Source organism: Oratosquilla oratoria, chromosome 3 (assembly GCF_046742065.1).
Source record: "Oratosquilla oratoria isolate Oo_2021 chromosome 3, ASM4674206v1, whole genome shotgun sequence".
In the NCBI taxonomy this organism is placed as follows: domain Eukaryota; kingdom Metazoa; phylum Arthropoda; class Malacostraca; order Stomatopoda; family Squillidae; genus Oratosquilla; species Oratosquilla oratoria.
Genome location: NC_134779.1, coordinates 71017406 through 71044413, shown reverse-complemented (window position 1 = coordinate 71044413; position 27008 = coordinate 71017406). Strand labels below are relative to the sequence as shown.

Here is a 27008-nt window from a genome sequence, read left to right as displayed (position 1 = left end):
CGTAGTATTTATGATTAAGAAAAGGAAGTGGTAAAAAGCCTAAAAAAAAAAAAAACGAAAAAAAAATTAAATCTAAAGATCATTGAGAAGATCAATAGCATTAAGAAAATAAGAAATAGAATTTATATTGCAGTTACATCCCAGAACACCTCGAAGGGACAGATCTCCTTCATCTCTGTGTTTTGACAAATTTTGTTGTCCTTCTCCATCATAACTGGGGCATTCCACCTTAATGTGTCTAATGGTTATAAGAACAAGGCAATCATTACAAAATGGAGGAGGACTGCTCTCCACAAGAAAGCCATGGGATAATCTAGTGACCAATCCTCAACCGGCAAAGGGTTACTTCCTGTTTTCTGTTCAGTAATGTATAAGACCAAGGATGAATAGTATCAGTAATCTCTCTCATCTTGGTACTAGCCTCAAGATCCCATTGGAACTGCCAAAGAGATGAGATCTCGGCTTTGATTAGAGGGATATAATCTTCATAAGGTATAGGCCGTAAGCGAGGTAGGGGTGAGAGAGCGGCTTCCTTGGCCAATTTATCGGCCTGTTCATTTCCTGGTACTCCGACATGTGCTGGAACCCAGCTGAAGTTTATTTCATTACCTCGACGCTCGATTAAAAAAAGCCATTCTAAGATCTTTAAAACTATTGGGTGCTTTGAGTCGAATTGTTCTAGAGACTACAAGACACTCTTTGAGTCACTAAAAATTGTAAAACATTTGGCTCTGCTTTTCATGGAGGATATAATCTCCACAGCGGACAGTATTCCCATCAGTTCGGCAGTGAAATTAGATGTATCAGGCAAGGTACCCTTACGATTAAAATCATTTGAGAATATTCCAAAACCAACGCCAGCGCTAGTTTTGGAGCCATCAGTAAAAACAAACACAGAGGGTTGGTGATTAAAAGAATGTTCTAAAAAAAACACTGCGTAGTTCATAATGCTTAAAATCACGCTTACAATTGTTAAAATATTTACAGAAAGACACTATGGGCAGTCTCCATGGGGGAACAACCAAATATTTAAAAGGGAGGATGGGAATCTTGGGAAGATTCATGTCCTCTAAAATCCTTTTCATCCGGTATCCAAAAGGCTTTGGAAGTCTGGGGTGATTGTTGAAACAAGTGCTGTTAAAATCTGCTTGAGCTGTTCTAAAAGTGAGAGAGTTGGGAAGCCTCTGCAATCTGTGCCAGTATCTAATAGATGAGGTCTGGCGAATAAGATCTAACGACATTGCCCCTGCATCAACTAATAAACTTGGTATTGGGGAAGACCTGAAAGCAACTGTGGCCAAACGAACTCCACCGTGGTGTACCATATCTAAAATTTTCAGTCTGGATGAAGTGGTCAATGAGTAAAACTCGCATCCATACAATAGTTTCGATAAAATAAGGGAGTGATGTAACCGCAAAATTGTTCTGCGGTCAGCGCCCCATGAGGTATGTGCTAAAACTTTTAAAATTTGCATTGTCTCTAGACATCGTGTCTTCAGGGTTTTCAGGTAGGGTACCCAAGAAAGGTGCTTATCAAAAATAAGTCCTAAAAACCTGGTTTCATCAACACAAGGAATCTTGTCTTCCTTTAACCAATTAGTAGGGTCAGGGTGCAGACTTCTCAGTCGGCAGAAATACACGACGACAGTTTTGCTGGGTGAAAATTTAAAACATTATTATCAGCCCATGAAACTATTTTATTGATGCAGAGTTGTAGTTTTCTTTCAGCTATTGCCATGTTACTAGCTCTAAAAGAAATGGAGAGGTCATCTACAAAAAGGGTGGCAAGTATATCAGGAGGAATCACAGATGTCACCCCATTTATAGCTAAACTAAAGAGAGTGACACTGAGAACACACCCCTGAGGTACACCTTCTTCCTGTTGTCTTATTTCAGATATGATGTTCCCAACTCTTATTCTAAAAACATGATTTGATAAAAAAAATCTTGATGAAAAAAGCCATTTCTCCTAGAATGCCAATAGCATGTACAGCCTTAAGAATACCATGCTTCCATGTGGTATCATATGCTTTCTCTAAGTCAAAGAAAACACTGATATGATGTTGCTTAGAGACAAAGGCTTTACAAATAGAAGATTCCAGCCGAAGTAAGGCATCTGCAGTGGAGTGCATGCGACGGAAACCACATTGAATATCAGATATAATGTAGTTTCGTTCAAGATACCAGACTAGTCGTGCATTGACCATTTTTTCTAAAATTTTGCACATGCAGCATGTGAGGGCAATAGGGCGGTAATTTTATGGAATTGATCCATCTTTATTAGGCTTAAGAAAAGGTAAAATAATACCCATTTCCCAGACACTGGGAAACGAATGTTCAAACCACATCCTATTAAGAAGTGCAAGAATAAAACCTTTAGTTACAGGAGATATATGTTTCAACATGGCATATGTAATGTCGTCGGGACCTGGAGAAGTATCATTGCAGGAGTTCAAAGCTGAATCATATTCCTTTTCAGTGAAAGGGAGGTTATAGGATTCTTCATGAGGAGCAGTGAAGTCAAGATTACATTGTTGTTCTCTCATTCGGTATTGATATCCAGAACTGTTGTCTGGTTTAGATATATTAGCAAAATGATTTGCTAAAGCATTACTGACATATTTAGGATCAAAGACCAAAGAGCCATCTAATTTCAAAACAGGTGGAGGGCTAATGATGTATTTCCCCGATATTTTTCTCAAGTTTTTCCAAACGATCGATGCCGGTGTTCTATAGTTGAATGATGATACAAATTTAGCCCAAGACTTATGCTTTGCTTCTCTGATGGTACGTCGAAGTAACGCCCTGCTTTTACAATAAGCAACTAAATTCTCATCATTTCTATGGCGATGTAATCTAGTCAAAGCTCTTCGTGTTGCTCTATGTAGATTTCGTATGGTGTCAGACAACCATGGTACAGGGCGTCTCCTAAACTTTCCAGATGACTTTGGAATGGAATTAATACCAGCAGTGAAGAGTGTGTCATTTAAGCACTCCAGTGCAGCTTCTACTGAAGAAAAACTGTCAATACTGTTCTGGACAGTGCACCAGCGAGGAATACCATCAGTAGGAGCACCTTCCTGTGTATACAATACAGTGGGATAGTGATCACTGCTTCGTAAGTCATCAAGGACTTTCCTATCAAAGTCCAAAGCACAATTTGAGCTGCAGATCGATAAATCTATACATGATGTAGAGCCAGTCTGAATTTGATAATGAGTAGGTTCGCCAGTATTTAAAACAGTAATGTCCTCCTGCTCCAAAATAGATGAAATTAGATTTCCTTTCTGATTTGAGGTAACATCACCCCATAATGGGTGATGAGCATTAAAGTCACCCATAATAACGAATGGCTGAGGTAACTGTTGAATAAGATTCAACAGATTATCTCTGGTTATATTAGTATTTGGTGATAGATATAGGGAGCAGACTGTATATCTGCAATTCAAGCCGGCTTGTATCGCAACAGCTTGCAATCGAGACTGAAGAGGGATGGGAACATGAGGTATATCTTTACGGATATACAACATGCTTCCCCCATGGATACCAATATCTGGATCATATGTAGTACGGTATGCTATGAAGTCTTTAGGGCATGGGGTGAATGAGTCTAGCATTATTTCTTGTAAGGAAATGATATTAGGTTGCTAGTCATGGAAACAAAGAAGGTTGTAGAAGAGAAGAAGCGAGCTTTCACAGATTGGTTACAAAATAGGACGAGGGAGTCATATGAGAAGTACAAAGAAAAGAAAAGAGAAGTAAAGCAAAAGGTAAAGGAGGCAAAGAGGAGAGCAGATGTGAAATGGGGTAAGAGTTTGACAGAAAATTTTGAAAGTAATAAAAAGATGTTTTGGAAAGAAATTAAGAGAGGAAGAGGAGTCGAATCAAGTAGAGAAGAAAAGGTAAGAGGTGCAGAAGGAAAGATGATAAGGGAAGAGACAACATTAAGAGGAAGACGAGCAGAGTATTTTAGTGAGTTGCTCAATGTGAAGGAGGATAGGGAGGGAAAAATTGTTGCAGTGAGAAATGCAAAGAAAATGAGAGTGATGAGTGAGGAGAATGGGGGAGAAATAAGGAAGAATGAGGTGAAGGCAGTTGTTAAGATGATGAAAGCATGTAAAGCACCTGGTCTGAATGGATGCCATGCAGAATGTCTGAAAAAGGGAGGTACAGTGGTAGTGGTTATTTAATGTTTGCTGGAGAGAGGGTAGAGTGCCGGAGGACTGTAGGAGTGCCTGTATAGTTCCACTTTACAAGGGAAAAGGGGACAAGTGTGAATGTAATAGTTTCAGAAGGATTAGCTTGTTAAGTGTAGTTGGGAAGGCTTATGGGAGGATCTTGATTGAGAGGATTAGGAGAGGAACAGAGGGAGTAATTGGTGAGGAACAGTGTGGGTTTAGGACAGGTAGAGGTTGTGTAGATCAGATTTTTCTGGTAAGACAGATATGTGAGAAAGCTATAGTAAAGGGGAAGGATGTTTTTTGGGCTTTTATGGATCTGGAAAAGGCTTATGGTAGGGTAGACAGAAAGGCACTGTGGGAGGTTATGCAGATATACGGGATAGGAGGAAAGCTTCTGGGAGCTGTCAAGAGTTTTTATGAGAGTAGTAGAGCTTGTGTCAGGATTAGAAATGGAGAGAGTGAGTGGTTCAAGGTAAAGGTGGGACTTCATCATGGATGCGTTATGTTGCCCTGGCTGTTCAACTTATACATGGATGGGGTGGTGTGAGAAGTAAATGCAAGGGTGGTGGGTCAGGGATTGGAGATGGTTAAAGAAAATGGAGAAAAGTGGGAGGTGAGCCAGCTGTTGTTTGCTGACGACACTGCGCTTGTGGCAGGATCGGAGGAGGGATTGAGGAAGTTGGTGGCAGAGTTTGGGAGAGTATGTGATAGAAGAAACTAAAGCTAAATGTGGGTAAAAGTAAGGTGATGAGATGTACAAGGGGTGAAAGTGGCAGTAGACAGGAAGTGAGCATTAAGGGAGAGCGACTGGAGGAAGTGGATAGTTTTAGATACTTGGGTGCAAATGTGGCAGGAAAAGGTGGAGTGAAGGTGGAGGTAGAATGTAGATTCAGAGAAGCAAGTAAATGCCTTGGTGGATTAAAAAGTGTAATGTGGAATAGACATTTAGGAATGGATGCGAAGAGGAGACTGTATGAAGGAGTGATTGTGCCAACAGCACTGTATGGGGCAGAAACATGGAACATGAGAGAGGAAATGAGAAGGAGTTTGAATGTGTTTGAGATGAGGTGTCTGAGAAGTATGATGGGGGTTACTAGGCTGGATAGAGTGAGAAATGTGGAGGTGAGGAGGAGAACAGGGGTGGAAAAGGAACTGGGAGATAGGGTTGATGAAAGAATATTGGGATGGTTTGGACACATGGAAAGAATGAGTGAAGAAAGACTAGTAAAAGAGGTATGGAAGGCAGGTGTGGGGGGAGTGAACATGAGGGGACGTCCTAGGATGAGGTGGATGGATGGGGTGAAGGGGGCTTTGGGGAAGGATGGGAGAGGACAGAAGACAGGGGTGAATGGAGAATGGTTGTAAAGGGTGTTTATTTTAGAGTGATAGAATTTCAAAGGTATAGAAAGTACTAAAAATAAGATTTAATACCCATGTATTTGATACCATTACAAAGATTACATTATGACATTTAATATTTAAATATTATTTCCGGCATATGGCCTCCTCGGCTCGAGCGAATGTACCGCAATCTTGCAGTCCAATTTTGACAGACTCTCCTTAGTAAATCAGGCTGTATTTCTGCAATAACTCGTCGAATGTTGTTCTCAAGCTGTTGAATTGTTTCCGGTTTGTCAGCATACACCTTGGATTTAACATATCCCCAAAGAAAATAATCTAAGGGAGTCAAATCGCAAATCGCAAATCGCAAACCATCGAATTACTGCGGGAGACATTTGGTGACCGAATCATCTCCAGAAATGGACCTGTGAATTGGCCACCCCGTTCATGCGGTTTGACTCCCTTAGATTATTTTCTTTGGGGATATGTTAAATCCAAGGTGTATGCTGATTGCATGAGGTGGAATGGGCGGGGGGGATGTTGGGTGAGGTAGTATGTGTGAGCAAAATTTGACACAGCCCAAAGGGATTTCTCCCCATCTTCTTTTATGCAATGGGGGGACGGAGAGGGGGGGGGGTCGCCGATTTAATGAAGCGGCCTTGCTGTGGATGTGCTGTGTCTTGCGACACTGCTTCTGACCCAGGGCAGTGGACAAGGTGCAGGGATGACCCGTCATCCAGGAGGTGCTAAGATGAGAGGGAGGGTGGAGGGATGTGGAGTGTATTCAGGGATGGAATGGGTGGAAATGATTTTATGCCTTTTCCTTTTTGGCTACCCCCCTTGTAAGGGGAAAAAGCCTTGGTATATGTATGTATGTATGTAGTCATGGATTAGCAGTTTCAATTCCTCATACTTGGCTCTTAGTCCCTGAGAATTCCATTGGAGCAGAGTGAATTTATTTATGGTTCAGGGAATGTCGGGTGGTGTTGTTACCCGACTTCTTGGTCTTAGATTGTGGGATTGCATGGACCTCAGCTTTAATTGGAAACTTTGGTGGTTTAGATGATTGAACTCCATGTTTAATTTTAGCAGGACCTTCTTTAGGTCTACCAGAGGTGGTAGAACTTCCCTGTGGCCCTACAGGTACAGGGGGAGGGACTGGCACTTTCTCTATAGGTACAGAAGGATCTCCTGTTGATCCTTCTAGGTTGAGGGAAAGGTTTCCCACTCCCCTCTCAGGGGTGGGAAGAGGGCCACTATCTGGGCCCTTGGGTGATGGTGTAGGGCCTCCCATGGCCCCAATATGGGAAGAGTTGTTAGATGGCATTTTGGATACAGCTGTTGTAGAATCTCTATTCTGAATTTTGCCACTTGGGCAATCCAAAGAGTCTGAACTCCGTGTTCGCTTATTGCGAGTTAGTTGGTCAACTGATCGGTCTCCATTTTATCCGTATTAGGCTGTGTTTTAGTGGTGAGGTGGCCTGTAGGCTGTAATTTGTTGCCAAGGGCTTCTGAGTATGTCTTAGTATCAGGTTTTGATGAATCAAGCACTTTTCTTCTTGCTTCAGAGTAGCTAATACGTTCTCTGACCTTTATATTTAGGATTTGTTTTTCTAGTATATATTTTTCACAAGATCTAGAGGAAGCTGTGTGTTCTTCATGACAATTAAGACACTTCGATGTTTTTGTATATTCTCCATGTTCGCTTTCACTGCAATTGACACAAACCAGTGGTGTTCCTGCTAATTTCTTGCGACATGTGGTGAATATATGACCAAACATTTGGCAGTGGTAACATCTTCTTGGTGAAGGTATATACGGTCTAACCTTCAGTTTATACCAAGCAGCAGATATTGATGATGGAAGATTAAGCAGGTCAAATGTTAAGATTATTAGAGGTTGGTCTACAAGAGTGCCATTTTCTTTTCGTTTCATCCGGCGAACATTTGAAACGTGCTGGGATTTCAACTGTGTTATGAGTGTTTCTTCAGAAAACCTCAGTAGTTCTTTGGAGTAGACAACTCCTCTACATTGGTTGAGTGTCTTGTGAGGGGTACAATCTGCCCCATACCCAGCAACTTTTCCAATGTTCTGCAATTTTGAGCTCTCTTCTGGAGAGTTAACCTCTATCAGAAGTGATCTACTACTTTGAGGGATGATTTTGGGTTCCCTGCCAATACATTGGATAATTTCTCTGTGGACATCAAAAATGTCTAAAGAGTCAATGGGGTTGCCATTGAGCATGGATAAAGTTAAATATTTATCATAATGGGACTCAAAAATCCCAGGCAAAACTTCCAATTGTCCTCGTGGATTAGTTAGAGGGGGAAAGACTTATCTTTATTCTTATTTTTCCGCTGTGGTTTAGCGGAATAGGGTTCCAGTGTGATGAAAGACTGTGGACTTTCATCTCTAGAACCAGTAGAGGCCTTGCCCATATCCTTGGTCATGCATAGGTCATCAACGTTAGGGGAGTTTTCTATTATGGGTTTGTCTCGGCCACAGTGAGGGTGAGCTTACTGGGGGCGGTTCCCCAGTCAGGTGGTTACGAGGCAAACTATGTTTGGGGCACCTTTTCTAGCCCCCTCCCCATGTGGGGTGAGCAGAGTGGATCCTGAGTAGGGCTGCTCAGTCATGTGGGTAGCTACCGAACCGTGCTGTTGCCTCAATCCCAACACGAGAGCGATTTATCTTGCCCACACCACCTATGTGTAGTTCGTGACTAGAGGCTTCCAGAGATCACCTTCTCCTGCCCCCATCGTCACTAGCCATCGCCATAGGGCTTTCTTTAGGATGATTATGGATGGAGGGTTGATTTGATGATTGCTCATGAAGGATTTCATCTTGTGAGGTAATCAACAAAAGGTCAATTCCGACAGAAGAAGAAGGGAAAAAACTGAAAATAGTAGGAGGATTGAAAGTTGGTTGCTCTTGGTCTGGGCGCTCAGAACTGGCCTTAGTAGCGTGGTTGTACCTGCCAGGGTGGTATGATTTCCCTGCTACCTTCGCCCAGTTCTTCATCGCACCTCGCAAGCCCCACCACCACATCAAGGTAACAAGCCGTCGGTGGGGACTCTGGAGAAAGCTGTTCCTTTCCAGTTTACTTCTATAACTGCCCTTTTTGAGTTTCTTTCCATGTCTCTTTGTGTTTCTTTTATCCCAATATTGTAAGGCTTCTCTATCAAGGACTTCTATACCTATCATAATTCTGTAGATGGTCAACAAATCACCTCTTCCTCTTCTTTGTGCCAGAGTCGGTAGTTCTAGTTTTGACAATCTGTCTTCATATGACAGCTTGGATAGTGTTGGGGCCATATTCATAGTTGCTCTCTGAATTCTCTCAATTTTCCTTATATTCTTTTTAGTACTGGGTGACCATAGTGTCACTGCGTATTCCAGTCTTGGCCTTATCAGTGTGACTACTATTTTCTTTATCATTTCTTCATCTAAGTAAGTAAAAGCCACTTTTATTGATCTCAGCAACTTATAGGTTTCGCTGACAATATTGTTTATCTATTTATCAGAGGACATACCCTTTGTGATGATTACTCCCAGGTCTTTTTTAGATCCCATTTTTTTTAATTCCTTTTCACCAATTTTATATTATTCTGATATCCTCTTTTTATTTTCCAAATTCCATTATGCTACATTTCTTAATGTTGAATTCCAGTTACCGCTTCTGACTCCATTGCCAGACCCTGTTCAGATCTCTCTGTAGTGAGTCACAGTCCATTTCAGCTCTCTTTAACAGTTTTGTGTTATCTGCAAAGAAGCCCATGTAACATCCCACACTCTTGTCCATGTCATTCACAAAAATAGCAAATATTATCAGAGCCAATATTGATCCTTGTGGAACTCTACTAATCGCCTCTTTTCAAGTAGAACTCTTATCTCTGAGCACTACCCTAATTTTTCTTCAACACAAAAAGTCCTCCATCCATTTCAGCCGTTTACCTTGTATCCCTCCTATGGTGTGTGACTTTATCAAAACCTTTTTGTAAATCTAGGAAAGCACTATTAGCCCATCTGTCCCTTTTCTGTATTATGTCTAGTAGTCTTGAGTAAAAACAGATCAAATCTGTGGTATATGATCTTCCCTGTTTAAATCCGAATTGTCTCAGATTTAGTATATTGTTCTCCTCCAGATGTTTTATCCCTCTACTTTTTATAACTTTTTCACAAATTTTGGCTACCATGTTTGTAAGGGAAACCGGTCTGTAATTTGCTGGGTCTTTCTTATTTCCTCCTTTATAAATTGGTACGATATCAGCATTTTACCAGTCTTCTGATAGTTTTCCTTCTTTGAGTGATCAACTTATTATGTTATATATTTTGTGTGTATTTACCTAGTTGTATTTTACGGGATGAGAGCTATGCTCGTAGTGACCCATGTTCATATATATCTGCATCCAAATTGTTCTTAAAATCTTGTATAGTTTTGGCACTCACTGTTTTCCCATTCAGTTTGTTCCAGACATCAATCACTCAGTGTGGGAAGCTATTCTTTTTCAAATGTAGGTGCCATTTTTATCGCTGCTCTGAATTCTTTCTAATTTCATTATTCTTTTTTTTTTGTACTAGGTGCACAGTATCGCAGTGTACTCCAATTTAGGTCTTATCAGTGCAAACACTGTTTTCTTTACCATTTCTTCATCCATGTAGTTGAAGGCCACTTTCATTGATCTTAAAAAGTTAAAAGTCTCTACAACTAATTTATTGATATGTATTCACCTAGTTGTATTTTACAGGAAGGGGAGCTATGCTCGTGATGTCCCGTCTTCATATCTCATTATATCTAGACTGTTTTTAATTCATGTATCGTTTTTGCACACACCACATTTTCATCTAACTTGTTCCAAATGTCTATTACCCTGTGGGGAAAGCTGTTCTTTTTCAGGTCTCTTCTATAACTGTCTTTTTTTATTTTCTTTATGTGTCCTCTTGTATATTTACTATCCCCTTTTATTAGATCCTCTCTATCAATAGTTTCTATGCCTTTCATGATTCTATAAATAGTTATCAAGTCACCTCTCTCTCTTCTTTGCTCTAATGTCTATAGCTCAAGTTTTGCTAGTCTCTCCTCATATGATAGTTCTGAGTGCTGGTGCCAATTTTGTAATTGCTCTATTCTTTCAAGTTTTGTTATACATTTTTTGTACTTGGTGACCACGTCATCGCTGCATACCCCAATCTTGGTTTTATCAAAGTGATTAGTATTTTCTTCACCATTTCTTTGTCCAGGTATGTAAGTGCCACTTTGATTGTTCTTATTAAATTATAAGTTTCTTCAAAAAATTTGTTTATATGTTTCTCAGGTGACATATTATTCATAATAATGACTCCCAGGTCCTTCTCATATTCTACTTTCTTAATTTCTTCCTCTCCCTATTTATATGATCCCACTATTCTTTTTTTGCTTCTTCCAAATTCCATTATACTACACTTCTTAATACAGTAAGTCCTCATTATACGGTACATATGTGTTCCTGAAAACCTTACCGCAAATTGAAATTACCGTATACCGAACCCATTATAACATGTAGTAATAGGATATAGCAGACGTACCTTCTCCCTGCTCTTTCCTCTTCAAAACATGATGGATACCTTATCTGTGAATTTTTCTTACTGTAAATAGAATCGAGGGTAGTAATTACCAAACACTGTAACTGTGAATTTACCGGATAAATAATTACCGTATAAGGAGGACCCACTGTACAGAATTCCATCTCCCACTTCCTACTCCATTCCCATACTTTATTAAGATCACTCTGGAGCGACTCACAATCTTCTACAGTGTTCACTTTTTTCAACAATTATGCATTGTCCACAAAGTTCATACAATTTTCAATTCCTTTATCTATATCATTAATATATATATATAGCAAACATTATTGAGGCCAAAACTGTTCCTTGTGGAACTCCACTTATCACTTCATCCCAAATAGAATGTTTGTCTCTTATCACCACTCATTTTTCTTTCATGCAAGAAGTCTTCCATCCACTTCAGCAGTTTGCCCTATATTCCTCCTGCAGTTTCTAATTTCTTTAGCAATTTCTTTTGTGGCACCTTATCAAAAGCTTTTTTCAGTCTAGAAATGCACAATCAGCCCATCTCTTTCTTGAATTACATTTATTAGCCTTGAATAGAAACACATTAAAATTGTGACGCACAATCGTCCTTGTCTAAATCCAAATTGCCTCGAACTTAGTACGTTGTTTTTTCCAAATGCCTTACCCATCAACTTTTGATCATTCTTTCACAAATTTTAGCTATCATACTTGAAAGAGAGACTGGTCTGTAGTTAGTAGGGTCTTCCTTGTTTCCCCCTTAATATATTGGTACTATATTTGGTCTTTTCCAATCTTTTGGAACTTTTCCTTCTTTCAATGAACTGCTAATTAGACTATGTATTTTGTCTGTTAGTTCATTCCTGAATTCTCTCAAAATCCAGTTTAACATTTCATCTGGTCCATGTGATTTTCTAACATCGAGATATTCAAGTGATCCATTATTTCTTTCCTTGTTAGTTCTATGTCTTTCATAGGGAGACTTTCTCCTCCCACTTGACATCTCTAAGTTGTATGTTCTCTCTCGTACACACCGATTTAAAATGTTTGTTCATAATTTCTTTAATTTCTATTTCCTCTGAATTCAACTCATCGTAGTTTCTCTAATTCTTGTTTGTTTTTCAGTTTGTTGTTTACAAATCTATAAAATAGTTTTGGTTGATGTTTACAATTTTTTTTTTACAATTAAAGTCACTCATTATAACTATTCTTCCTCCATCATCCATTATCTTATTTAGTGTTATCCTTGTGTCTTCTAACATATGATTTTGTTCTCTCTCTTCCCATGAAGTCTTTACTTATTTTAACTGTCTTTTTAATTCTTCTATTTCTTTAGGTTTTGGTTCTCCTTCTTAAGTTTTTCCTGAAGTTCCAAACTTTGCTGTCACTTCGACTGTCGTGTATTTACCTAGTTGTATTTTACGGGAAGGGGAGCAATGCTCATGGTACCCCGTCTCTCTTCCCATGAAGCTGTTTTAGGAGGCACATAATTTATCACAAACTTCCTGCTCTTCCCATTCCTGTCCTCCACTTCCATCATAATCATCTCTATTCTTTCCATATGTGATATTCCTCACATTTATATCCTTCTTAGTCAGGAACATTACTCCACCCCCTTGTCTTACCTCTATGTTTCTAATCCAATAATTACATGCACCATGTCCTACACCGTTGGGTGGTAGTGGACCTTTCAATTTTGTCTCTACAATTCCCATTGTGTCCAGTTCTTTTTCCTTCAGGTAATCATTGAGTTCATTCAAGCCTGTTATTAAGCCATCTATATATGTGTACAACACTTTTAGTTTTCTGCTACATACCTCCATCGTGTTTTCTGTTTCCCTTCTGTTTTTCTCTGCTATGAACCATTTCCTCACTTTCATATCCACTAGTCTCTATTAGAATTTCTCTTTGTCCGACTCGGTTCTTTTCTCATTTTTCCCTTAGCTTCTAGTCTTTTTGTTTTCTCATCCTCTCTTTCCTCTTTATTCATTTCTCTTTTTATCCATACCTGTTTATACTGAGCACCTTTTTGCTAGTTTCTGTGTTTTTGCTAAGATATTCTCTGCTGTCGTTTGTGACCTGAATTTAACCTTAATTGGTCTGGGTTTATCTGTATTATATTTCCCTATTCTATATATTTCTTCAATTTCTTTCCCTGTTTCTTGTTCATCCTCTTGAACTACTTCTAATATCTTGTTTACCTTTTCCTTCTCATCTTTTACTCTTCTAGTCCTATTTGGATTATGCTTCTCTTCCATCCCTAACATAATTATACATTTCTTTTGTCTACTAAGTCTCTTACTATATTCTCTCTCCCTTATCACTTTAATAACTGTGTCCTTAGTTTGTTCTTTTATATGTTTTGTCACTATATCTCTAATACAATTTTGTTGTTCTCTTGGACTTTTCCCCACCTCTGTACTTCTTTTGGTATGGACTCTTCATTCTCTTTAATATTATTCTTTAACTCCTCATTCTCATCTTTTACTTTTTTTAACTGTCTTTTTAATTCTTCTATTTCTTTAGATTTTAGTTCTCCTTCTTTAATTCTTCCAATTTATCAACTCTTTGCATAATCCGTGTAAGTTGGCTGAACCTAACCTCCCAGTGTTCAATAATTTTCTCTAGTTTTTCCTCTAGACCTGCTAATTGGGGGAAGTTGGCATCCCCTCCCTCATTAAATCTATGGAAATTATTTGAAGTTTTTCCTGGAGTTCCAAACTTTGCTTTCACTTCGACCGTCGTGTATTTACCTAGTTGTATTTTATGGGAAGGGGAGCTATGCTCGTGTGTCCCGTCTTCATATCTCACTTTATCTAAACTGTTTTTAAATTCATGTATTGTTTTTGCACACACTACATTCTCATCTAACTTGTTCCAAATGTTCTGTGAGGAAAGCTGTTCTTTTTCAGATCTCTTCTATTGATGTCTTTCTTGATTTTCTTTCCAAGTCCTCTTGTTTTTCTATCATCCCATATTATCAGATCCTCTCTATCAATAGTTTCTATACCTTCCATGATTCTGTAAATAGTTATCAAATCTCCTCTCTCTCTTCTCTTCTAATGTCTGTAGCTCAAGTTTTGCTAGTCTCTCTTCATATGATATTTTTGAGAGAGTTTGTGCCAATTTTGTAATTGCTCTTTGTATTCTTTCAAGTTTTGTTATACATTTTTTTTTGTACTTGGTGACCACATTGTTGCTGCATATTCCAATCTTAGTCTTATCAAAGTGATTAGTATTTTCTTCACCAATTCTTCATCCAGGTATGTGAATGCCACTTTGATTGTTCTCATTAAATCATAAGTTTCTCCAAAAACCTTGTTTATATGTTTCTCAGGTGACATATTATTCATAACAATGACTCCCAGGTCTTTCTCATTTTCTACTTTTTTTTTTATTCCTTCTCCCAGTTTATATGATTCTATTATTTTTTTTTATCATTATTATTTTTTTGTTTTTTTTTGTTTCCAAATTCCATTATACTACACTTCTTAGTATTGAACTCCATCTCCCACTTCCTACTTCATTCCCATACTTTATTGAGATCACTCTGTAGTGACTCACAATCTTCTTCATTGTTCACCTTTTTTTTTTAACAGTTTTGCATCATCTGGAAAGAAGTTCATATAACTTTCAATTTCTTCATCCATATTATTTATATAGCAAACATTATTGGGGCCAGAACTGTTCCTTGTTGAACACCATTTATTACTAATCCCAATTTGAGTGTCTCTTATCACTACTCTCATTTTTCTTTCTTGCAAAAAGTCTTCCATCCATTGAAGCAGTTTGCCCTATATTCCTCCAGTTTCTAATTTCTTAAGCAACTTCTTATGTGGTACTTTGTCAAAAGCTTTTTTAGGTCTAGAAATGCACAATCAGCCCATCCATCTCTTTCTTGTATTATATCTATTAGCCTTGAATAGAAACATATTAAATTGGTGACGCATGATCGTCCTTGTCTGAATCCAAATTGCCTTGGATTTAGCATATTGTTTTTGTTCTAAATACTTTACCCATCTACTTTTGACAATTCTTTCACAAATTTTTGCTATTGTACTTGTTAGAGAGACTGGTCTATAGTTGATAGGGTCTTCTTTATTTCCCCCTTTATATATAGGTACTATATTTGCTTTTTTCCAATCTTCTGGAACTTTTCCTTCTTTCAAGGAACTGTTTATTATGCTATGTATTTTGTCTGCCAGTTCATTCCAGTATTCTTTCAAAATCCAGTTTACTATTTCATCTGGTCCATGCGATTTTCTGACATCAAGATTACTCAAGTGTTTCATTATTTCATTCTTTGTTACTTCTATATCTTTCATAGGGGGGACTTTCTCTTCCCATTCGATCTCTCCAGGTTGTATGTTCTCCCTTGTAAACACAAATTTAAAATGCTTGTTCATAATATCTGCCATTTCTATTTCCTCTGTGTATTCAACTCCTCCTTGTCTTAATTTTTCTAATTCTTGTTTGTTTTTCAGTTTGTTGTTTACAAATCTGTAAAATAGTTTTAGTTGATCTTTACATTTTTCTATGACATCTTTTTCATATTTTCTCTTTTCCTCTCTGCACACTTGTACATATTCATTTCTATAACAAGTATATATTTTCCATTTTTCAGGTCTTTTGTCTTTCTTCCATTTGGTCCAAGCTTTATCTTTGTCCTTTAACTTCCTACAACTTTTGTTGAACCAGCACTTTACATATTCTTTTTCTTGTTTTTGTCTTGGGACATACTTTTCCACTATTTTTTTATCAAAATTTGTTTTTTCATACATCATTCTTCCTTTTCTATATTGGTCATTTCTTTTCATGAATTTTTCCTCATTTAGTTCCAGTTCAATCAATATGTGGTCACTTTTACTTATTGGTGTCTTATATTCAATCTTTTCTACTATTTCAGGTTCTGATGTGATTATTAGGTCTGGTCTCGATGGTTCTTCATTTCTATACCTAGTGCTCTCTTGAATCCATTGTGTCATTGTATGGTCAATAATTATCTCAAGTAGAACATTTCCCCATGAGTCTTCTCAACCCTTTACTGTCATCTCTTCCCAGCAGACTTTTTTGCAATTAAAGTCGCCCATCATAACTACTCTTCTTCCATCTTCCATTATCTTATTTAATGTTATTCTTGTATCTTCTAACATACTTTTATGCTCACTCTCTTCCGACGAGGCTGTTTTTGGAGGCACATAATTTATTACAAACTTTCTGCTCTTCTTATCTCTGTCTTCTACTTCGATCATAATCATCTCTACTGTATTCTTTCCATATGTGACACTCCTCATGTTTATATCGTTCTTAGTCAGGAACATAACCCCACCCCCTTTTTTTGTCTCTCTGTTTCTAATCCAATAATTATATGCATCATGTTGTACACTGTTGGGTGGTAGTGGACCTTTTAATTTTGTCTCTACAATTTCCATTATGTCTGGTTCTTTTTCCTTCAGATAATCATTCAGTTCATTCAATCCTGTTATTAATCCATCTATATTTGTGTAAGACACTCTTAATTTTCTGCTACTTCAATTGTATTTTCTGTTTCTCTTTTGTTTCTCTCTGGTATGGCCCATTTCCTCACTTTCATATTCACTACTCTCCAATAGAATTTCTCTTTTTCTGACTCTGTTCAGTTCTCGTTTTTTTCCTTAGCTTCTTGTCTCTTCATATTTTCCTCCTCTCTTTCCTCTTTATTCATTTATCTTTTTATCCATACCTTTTTATATTGTTCACTGTTTGCTAGTTTCTCTGTTTTTGCTAAGATATTCTCTGCTGTCGTTTGTGACCTGAATTTAATCTTAATTGGTCCAGTCGTATCTGTACTATATTTCCCGAACCTACATATTTCTTCAATTTGTTTCATGATTTCGGGTTCATCTTCCTGAACTAATTCTAGTAAACTGCTTACTTTTTCTTTTTCCTCTTTGATTCTTGTGGTTCTGTTTAGATTATACTTTTCTTCCATTCCTAATATAATTATACATTTCTTTTTATCTGGTAAGTCTCTTACTATATTCTCCTTCTGTCTCACCACTTTAAGGGGGTACGCGACACCTGGAGGTCATTTTCTAAAATATTTAGAGTAAAGAGCTGAAACTTCTCAGGTAAATAGGTATCCATATTGCCTACATTTTAGGTGAAGCAGAATGATGTATGTACACATGTACACATGTACGTATACTAGTAGCGACATTTAAAAGTGCACAGCACCATAATACGTGGACCAATTTGTTTTATATTTTGGCTATGATTAGTCAGTAGGCACACCTAGGACCGGTCATTGAGTAATTGAACAATTTCCTTTATACTTTTGCATACAGGCATTTCAATTTTAATGTCTGGCAAAAATTGTGAAAAATACAATTTCTTTGCTCTTGTTTCCATTATTACTCCGAACTCTTTCATTTTATTCAAAATATTCGAACGATCGGCCCTAGCAGTTACTAAAAGTAATATTCCCTGTAAGTTTCATCTAAATCTGATGTATATTAGATTTTTTATGATTAAAAAAAGTAGAAAAATATCGAACAGAGATATGGCAACTTGAAATATGAATATATCTGTAACTTGCTTATAGTTTCACCAATTTGGCTGATTTGTTCATGGCTTAATTCTTATTATATAATAAGTAAGTACAGTAAAAATTATCAACATATTTTAATTATAAGTACTTTAAATACTGAAAAACTAAAGTATAAGTATGTCACAGTAGTGACGACGCACAGACAACAACATCATATAATTTGCTTTTTTGCACCTTTGGCGGTTTCTTCATATGAAACCTCTCTGCTGGGGGTCTTCAGGGTATCTAAATAATTGGAAAGAGGTTTATTTTCCAGTAGTGGGCACCTTCTCTTTCCTCATCAGATTCCCCTCGCCAATCTATGTTGGTAGGGCACCCCCTCCAGCATCATATGATGTCCCTTCTTCTTTCTTCTTCCTGTATAGCCTTGATCTTTTTCCTCTTGCTTTCTTCTTTGGATTTAATCTTCCTCTTTGAATTGTTTAGTCTAATGTTGTCCTTTACCTCTGTCACCATCACAGAGGTGCAGGTGAGGGCGGTGGTGGAGTGAGAGGTGGTGAGATCTTTAGTCGTCTTTGACTGCTTGCCATCTTTAACTGCTGTTTTTTGTCATTGTGATGTTCTTTTGTTCTTTTTGCTACCCATGATGACTGTACTAAAGAGTAATATGTACTAGCTAAAGTAATAGATTGCAATGAGAGCTCATGAGACATGCGTACTTCCCTTTTCAGAGCTAGCCGGGAACTAACGCTTAGTTTCGCACAAAGTTGGCGAAATATTCTCCCTCCACCTTCCTCCCTTCCCCTCCACAATCGTATTGGCCGTTGATACACTGGGCGAGTGTAGATTCAATCAAATTTCAACGTTATTCGCTGCGCCTGAAGGTCCTAAGTGGCACGCCTCTCTCTAGTGTGGGTTGCGCCTTTAAATCTGTCCCTTTAAACCTCACCCAGGACCTTTAAATTGCGCGCGACTGGAAAATTATTTGTCGGGATTTATTTCTAAGTGGTATACGAACATTTTGAACACAGTTTTGAAAAATGCCATATCATGACCAAATTCACCCCCCCCAGGTGTCGCGTACCCCCTTAATGAATGTGTCTTCAGTTTGTTCTTTCATCTTTTGTACTGTGTCATTAAATGCAATTTTGATGTTTTCTTGGATTTTTTTCCAACCCTGTGCTTCTTTTGCTATGGACTCTTTATTCTCGTTGTTGTTCTTTAATTCTTCATTCTTATCTTTTACTTCTTCTAACTGTCTCTTTAATACTTCTATTTCTGTAGTTAGTTTTTGGTTTACCTTCTCTAATTCTTCAAATTTTTCAACTCTCTGTGTGATCTTCGTGAGTTCACCCAACCTATCCTCCCAATGTTTGACAATTTTCTCAAGTTTTTCTTCTAGGCTTGCTAATCGGGGAGGGTTGGCTTCCCCGCCCCTCATTAAATCCTTGGAAATTATTATCTTCACTTTCCATTGTGCTGCTCTTATCTATATTTCTAATCTTTACATTTTTGCTGATCCCTTCTTCGTCACTGAAATTATCTGGACCTCTTTTGTTGTTTACATGGCATCTGCCTGCCTGGACCAAGTCCTCCCCTTCCTCATTTCCTTCCATTTCCCTCAGTAATCCCTCCCCTTCTCCTTTTTCATCACCTTCCCACTACACCACGAGCTTTCCCCTTCCCTATAAGTACAACACAGGTACTTCCTTGTTGTTGTGATCCTCGAAATTCTTGGATAACTCCGGAGTCCGAACTTCACTGTCACCTCGACCGACATGTGTGTGTGTGTGTAATATACTTAAGTACTCACCAGCCTCAAAATGAATGTTTTCAGATCGGGCAACAGGGAGAACAACAGAGGTTCCTGATACAGGGCAGGCAGACCTAGGTATAGGTATCTCCGAGGTATCAAAGGTCTTCATCTTGCCACCCTCTGAGTGCCGCAACTTCTCTTCTTCTTTCTTAGATGAACCATAAATCTGAGATCCATCCATATACGATGTTACTTGGTTTGACTGCTCCCGATACACTGAAAATTAAAACACAAGGACACTCAGTAAATATTGGCCTTGAACTTTTGTGCAAGATCTACACTTAGATTCATAAGCTTGCATTTGGTCTCCTAGCTAGATATGTGTTTCTTAAATTCTTATATATTTCCACTAGGCTATGAAGGAGGATAGGAGGGGAAAGGTAGTTGCAGTGGGAAGTGCTGAGAAAATGACAGAGATGAATGAGGTAAATGGAGGAGAAAAAAGGAAAGATGAGGTGAAAGCAGTTATTAAAATGATGACAACAGGTAAGGTACCTGGGTTAGATGGGTGCCATGTGGAGAGTCTAAAAAAGGGAGGTACAGTGCATCACACTACTCGCATTGTAAAATAATAAGTCACTGCTGTATTACTTGTTCTCTTTTGCTCTGAGCAGTGGCGATTTTAGGACTATGAAAGTGGGAGGGCCAGTTCAGGGCCAATATAGATGTGAAAGGGCATAGGAGGTTAGCTGCAAGCAAAATGAACATTCACAGGTGGGGTTCAGGAATATAATATATATATATATATACATATATATATATATATATATATATATATTTATATATATATATGTATATATATATATATACATATATATATGTACATATATATATATATGTATATATATGTATATATATATATAAACATATTTATATATATATAAATATATATATATATGTATATATATATATATATATATATATATATATATATATAAACTAATAACTACCTAAAAATAAACTCCTCTACTTTTGACCATTCTGCTCATTTTGACCAAAACGAACCAGCGTGTTACGGCAATCTGGGCACACCCGTGTAAGGGGTTTTCCCAACAGGAGACTTTTTGGTCCATAACTAAGTCGGATGCAGAAAAATTATAATAATGATAAATGAATAAAAAGAAATCAATAGAATTAATAATAATATAAATAATAATAAAAATTAAACCATTTCAAAGGGGACACATTTAAAAAATGTTACATGTCTTGGAGAGGGGGGTCTGTAAGCCCTCCGAGGTCATAAGTTCTCCGAGGCAGTAAGCATTTTGAGGCTGTAAGTTCTCCGAAGGTGCAAGTTCTCAGAGGGTGCAAGTCCTCCCAGGGTGCAAGCCCTCCCAGGGTGCAAATCCTCTGAGGTTGCAAGTCCTCCGAGGGTGCAAGTCCTCCGAGGGTGCCAGTCCTCCGAGGGTGCAAGTCCTCCAAGGGTGCAAGTCCTCCAAGGGTGCAAGTCCTCCGAAATTCTAAGCCCTTCGAGGCTGCAAGTCCTCCGAGGTCGTAAGTCCTACGAAGGTGCAAGTACTACGAGGTTGTAAATCCTCCAAGGTAATAAATCCTCCAAGGTAATAAGTCCTCCAAGGTAATAAGTCCTCCAAGGTAATAAGTCCTCCAAGGTAACAAATCCTCCAAGGTAACAAGTCTTCCAAGGTAACAAGTCCTCCAAGGTAACAAGTCCTCCAAGGTAATAAGTCCTCAAAGGTCACAAGTCCTCACAGGTCGCAAGTCCTCAGTGGTCCCAAGTCCTCAGTGGTCGCAAGTCCTCAGTGGTCGCAAGTCCTCAGTGGTCGCCATGTTCCCTTGAACTGACCAGGAAAAAATGTCCCTTGGGTTTGGCCTCAGCCTCGGCCTCGGGGTGGAACCACCAACACAGGATCCCCAGCACGGGATCCCTATCGTGGGATTAGAGTGCAGAGCGCTGCGGCCGTAGGCCGCTGTTTGCGCAGCCAAGCCCCTGACGAAGCCCGCGGCTTGTATATATGTATATATATATATATACAGTCGAACATCGAAAGCCCGGACTAATTGGGGGGGAAGGGTGGTCCGGTCATGCCAAAAGTCCGGTCATCGAAAATATCGCCCTAGCACCCGTAGCTTTTCGTAGCAGTATACGTATAGGTAATGTATGATATGGCATAGAAACACATAAGAATAATACTCTAACACTGTAATAATAACAATACTATAATAATAATACTAATAATTCTGTAATAATAACTGTAATACAGGCATGTAAATGTACTGTATATACAGTGTACTGTAATGTATTTTTTTTATTACGTACACGGTAAATATCGGAAGGTATGCACACGGGACAGTGGTGGCGGCCAGGGTTGCCGCGTTTTCTACACTGCCATGTAGAACGGGAGTGTTGCCATAACGGGGCATACATTTTTCTCGGGCGTGTGCAGACTTTCATAGCAAGATATACTTGTCAAACATTGACAAAATGTTGGTTCTAGTTTTTTTTATTCTTGAATGTATATAAGGCCCCCCATGACCTAACATATTCAGTAAGATATAATTTTTTATATTATTATTATTATTATTATCGCTAAAAGAAAGTTGAAACTTTAGCGTAGATTTTTTCTACACGGTAAAAACGTATCTTTTGGGGTATAATATTTTATAAGTAACACAATTACCAAAAAAAGTCATATTTTGATGTACCATTTATTATTTGATAACTAGTTCTATGGTTTTTAAACAAAAGTTTGAGTTTTTGAATGTTTTTAACAGCCAGCTGATATGTAGAATTTCTTTTTATAATGTCCTATTGCAGTTGCCACATGCCGCTATTTTACTACGTTTTGGTACAAAATTCTACGAAACGGCAGCCCTGGTGGCGGCTTGACTGGGCCAGGTTTGAGTACACGTGTACGGCCGTCGCTGCCACCTACCGGACAAATAGGGAACTTTGCTTGAAAAGTCCTCCCTTTGTTCATTTCGACCGGTCATTCGAGGGTCCGGGCTTTCGAGGTTCATATATATATACATATATACACACACACATATATATATACATCTATATATATATATATATATATATATATATATATATATGTATATATACACATACATACAAAACTCATTACATATATAGAGATATGAAAGCAGGTTAAGAAGGTGTATAGTTGACTGACATTAATCCTATCTTCAAAACGGAACAGAACCAAACAGAAGAGTGACAGAAATAAACAATAATTATAATCTGTATAGACAGTCAAATGCTGCCTTATGGGGACTTAAAAATGACAGAAATTGTGTTATTGATATAGGCTGCATTGGCTCTTTCATGAGCAATTTCTTGACCAGAGGGATCTCATGTTGTAGATCACTTTCGTTAACAGAATATGCCTTTGCATATGCCTTTAAAGCTTTTTTCAAGCAAGAATGCCTCCCCTCCAGGACACAGTGCTGAAATACCACAAAAATTGCATTTGATTCTTTGGAGAAACGACGGTCTAATTCATGAATCAATGGTCTAGGATTTCATAGAAGATCCTGATGTGTTGCACATGACTTGGATCAGAAGGTCTTTGACCAGACGTTTCAAGCATGATAATTCATCAAGCTTTTGAGGTTTCTTTATCCGTTTTCTTGTTGGTGCAATGCAGCATTTCCTGCAGAGTTCATTGACCTTCTCAGAGTAACGGTCATTCAAGTCAGAGTTACATGTATCAACTAAATCTTCATGGAGAGATGATATTAGCTTTGTTGCTTTTCCCAAGTCTGTTTGTCCTGTAGCAATTTAGATACTTTGTTAATTTTTCCAAGAATATCTGAAAAGAAATGCAGTAAGTAAACAAACTCTGCATCAATCTGAGCAAGTAATCTGCGAGCAGATACAGCTTAAGCTCCAATGTCGTCCACAGAAGTTTCCTTCAAAAGTTTCATTATGCATTCCAGACGAAGTAGAGCATTTTCACATGAGGTGGCCCAACACCACCCCCTTGTATCACTGAGATGCTGCAGTTCTCTTACTTGTTCTTCAGGAAACATTTCACGCTGTATCAAACTGAATTTCTCATGAACTACAGAGTTACTAGCAAAGATATAAAGTTCTTCAAGCAAACAAAAGAATTCAGCAGCTTGGGGTACATATTTTGCAACATTTATCAACACTAAGTTGAGCCTGTGTTCATAGAAGTGTATATAATATGCAAAAGGAGCTTTATCACGAATTCGTTTCTGAACACCACTGATCCCTCCACTCATCACTAATATCCATCAAATCCTAAGCCTACAAGAGAAGATTTGTAATCTAACCCCAATTGGTCCAAGCTTTTCAAGATTATATCTGTGACAGACAAAGCATCCAACAAGTCCATCTGAGAGAAAGAAATGAAGCATTCCTGAATACAATTTACTATTTCATCATAAAATCTAATAACTAATGCCAACTGTTCTGGCTTACTAACATCCTTGGCTTCATCAACTTGAACAGAAAAGTAATGACATGACCTAAATTTTTCTGCAATTTCTTCCCTCACCATATATACAAGTGTGTCAATCATCTCATTTTGTATTGCAGAACTAGATTATCTTATATTATTTGGACCATTTCTGACTCTATCAGCTATAACAGAATCATGTTTAGCAGTGAACCTGAGGAAATTCTGAATATTTCCTGGATTCAGTTCATCATCACCTTCTCTATGTCTTCTCTGGGAAATGTTTTGTGTTACTGTCAACAAGATTATTTCACCTAATGTCTTAATGTAATGACAATCTTCACAAACTTCCTTTTGGTATGCCTCACTTATACACTGGGCAACTGATGTTTTATCAGCTTTATTTCATTGGTAGTCAGCCCATGCAATACAAGAAGATTTGTGGCACTGTGAGGAAATGTGCTTTTCAATGGCACCATCTTTTCCATGGGCTTTCTTCCATCATCGGAAGCCATTCTTTATGAATGCTTCATCTGCATTGCCATAGGCTGCTTGTGCAAAGTGCCTGCATGCAAAACAAAACATTGCATCTCGTTCTCTAGAATATTCTGCCCATTCATATTTGTCGAACCAAGCACCCACAAAAGAATGAGCATGAGACTTTCATTCACCAATGCTTTGGATACGCTTTCAAGCGTAGCTGAATAGGATTTTCAGAAGCAGATTGAAAAATGTCAGCAGGTGCAGCATCCCCCTTTTTCCGTTTCTTTGTTGGATGATCATGTGATGAGCTTGATCTTGCAGAATCGGTAGTACTTTCACAATCACAGTCTCCCTTTGACTTCTTAGCAGGTTTATCAGCTTCAATTTCTTGGTTTGCTGAATCACATTCATTGTGCTTTTGAATAAATTCAATTACAAATTTCTCCATGCTTTTCTCTAGTTTGATCAAATTTCCATCAAGTACATAAGGATGTCCTGAAAAAACAACATAAAAATAAGATTTGATAATTTTCACGTGCACAGGAAAAGATAAAATTCACACAGCACAGGAAAGATAAAATGTGATAAAAGTTGTCTTCTGACAAATCTCTTAATAAACACTTTGTTTGTTGTTTGATGTGACGTTCATCTACGGAACTGCCTTATTTTTCTTTCCTATCAATACAAGAAGAAGGAGAGAGAGGAGTGGGAGGGAGTGAAGGATAGAGTAGAGCTAGGAATGGAGGAGGAATGGGGATGATTCAAGGGTGGAGTCACAAAGTGTGCAAAGATGGTGTGTGGAACAAGAAGGACAGGAGGAAATAGAAGGAAGGGTATTGAATGATGGGATGAGGAAACAAAAAAGGTTGTAGAAGAGAAGAAGTGAGCTTTCACAGATTGGTTGGAAAATAGGACAAGGGAGTCTTATGAGAAGTATAAAGAAAAGAAAAAAGAAGTAAAGCACAAGGTAATGGAGGCACAGAGGAGAGCAGATGTGAAATGGTGTAAGAGTATGACAGAAAATTTTGAAAGTAATAAAAAGATGTTTTCAAAGAAATTATGAGAGGAAGAGGAGGCGAATCAAGTAGAGAAGAAAAGGTAAAAGGTGCAGATGGAGAGATGATAATGGAAAAGAAGGCAGTAAGGGGAAGATGGGCAGAGTATTTTAGGGAGTTGCTTAATTTGAAGGAGGATAGGGAGGGAAAGATAGTTGCAGTGGGAAATGCTAGGAAAATGAGAGTGATGAGTGAGGAAAATGGAGAAGAAATAAAGGAGAATGAAGTGAAGGCAGTTGTTAAGATGATGAAAGTAGGTGAGGCACCTGGTCTGGATGGATGCCATGCAGAATGTCTAAAAAAAAAAAAAAAAAAAAAAAGGAGGTACAGTGATGGTGGACAACTGGTGAGGTTATTTAATGTTTGTTGGAGAGAGGGTAGAGTGCCGGAGGACTGGAGGAGTGTCTGTATAGTTCTACTTTACAAGGGAAAAGGGGACAAGTGTGAGTGTAGTAGTTTCAGAAGGATCACCTTGTTAACCTCTTCACTCCAGGGCACATCGCTCGTCTGGCAGCATTAGCTGCCCGACGTGCGATGTTGCGTCATAATAATTGCATTATAAAAAAATGAAGTGCTCAATCGTTCGTTCTCTTTCACCCGTGTATTTTGATAACCATAGAAAATTGATGAAGCCAGTTTAGAGAGAATGAAAATTACGTAGGTACGACTACAATATATATAATCAAGATGGCGATGTCGGCATCATCGAGTACCCACTTGTTCCTCATGCTGCCTACATAGGCGTCACTGTATAGAAGTGGTTAAGTGTAGCTGGGAAGGCTTATGGGAGGATCCTGATTGAGAGGATTAGGAGAGGAACAGAGGGAGTAATTGGTGAGGAACAGTGTGGATTTACGATGGGTAGAGGTTGTGTAGATCTGATTTTTGTGGTAAGACAGTTATGTGAGAAAGCTATAGTAAAGGTGAAGGATGTTTTTTGGGCTTTTATGGATCTGGAAAAGGCCTATGACAGGGTAGACAGAAAGGCACTGTGGGAGGTTTTGCGGATATATGGGATAGGAGGAAAGCTTCGAGGAGCTGTCAAGAGTTTTTATGAATGTAGTAGAGCATGTGTCAGGATTATGAATGAAGAGAGTGAGTGGTTCGAGGTAAAGGTCGGACTTTGTCAAGGATGCGTTATGTCGCCCTGGCTGTTCAACTTATACATGGATGGGGTGGTGCGAGAGGTGAATGCAAGGGTGGTGGGTCAGGGATTGGAGATGGTTAAAGAAAATGGAGAAAAGTGGGAGGTGAGCCAGCTGATGTTTGCGGACGACACTGTGCCTGTGGCAGGATCGGAGGAGGGATTAAGGAAGTTGGTGACAGAGTTTGGGAGAGTGTGTGATAGAAGAAAGCTTAAGATAAATGTGGGTAAAATTAAGGTGATGAGATGTACAGGGGGTGAAAGTGGCAGCAGACTGGAAGTGGATAGTTTTAGATACTTGGGTGCAAATGTGGAAGGAAAAGGTGGAGTGGAGGTAGAGGTAGAATGTAGATTGAGAGAAGAGAGTATATGCCTTGGTGGATTAAAAAGTGTAATGAGGAATAGATATTTGGTAATGGAGCCTGTATGAAGAGTAATTGTGCCAATAGCACTGTATGGGGCAGAAACATGGAACATAAGAGAGGAAGAGAGAAGGAGTTTGA

The 27008-nt window shown here is 38.4% G+C and overlaps 1 protein-coding gene across 2 annotated transcripts in view; it reads right to left on the bottom strand.

Moving 5' to 3' along the window:
* LOC143023841 (peroxidase-like) overlaps positions 1 to 27008 on the bottom strand; it is a 724944-nt gene that overhangs the window by 478849 nt on the left and 219087 nt on the right. For both annotated transcript variants that reach the window (XM_076182490.1, XM_076182481.1), the window contains exon 7: positions 19433 to 19651. In XM_076182490.1, coding sequence (XP_076038605.1) covers positions 19433 to 19651 — 219 coding nt within the window. The remainder of the gene's footprint in view (positions 1 to 19432; positions 19652 to 27008) is intronic.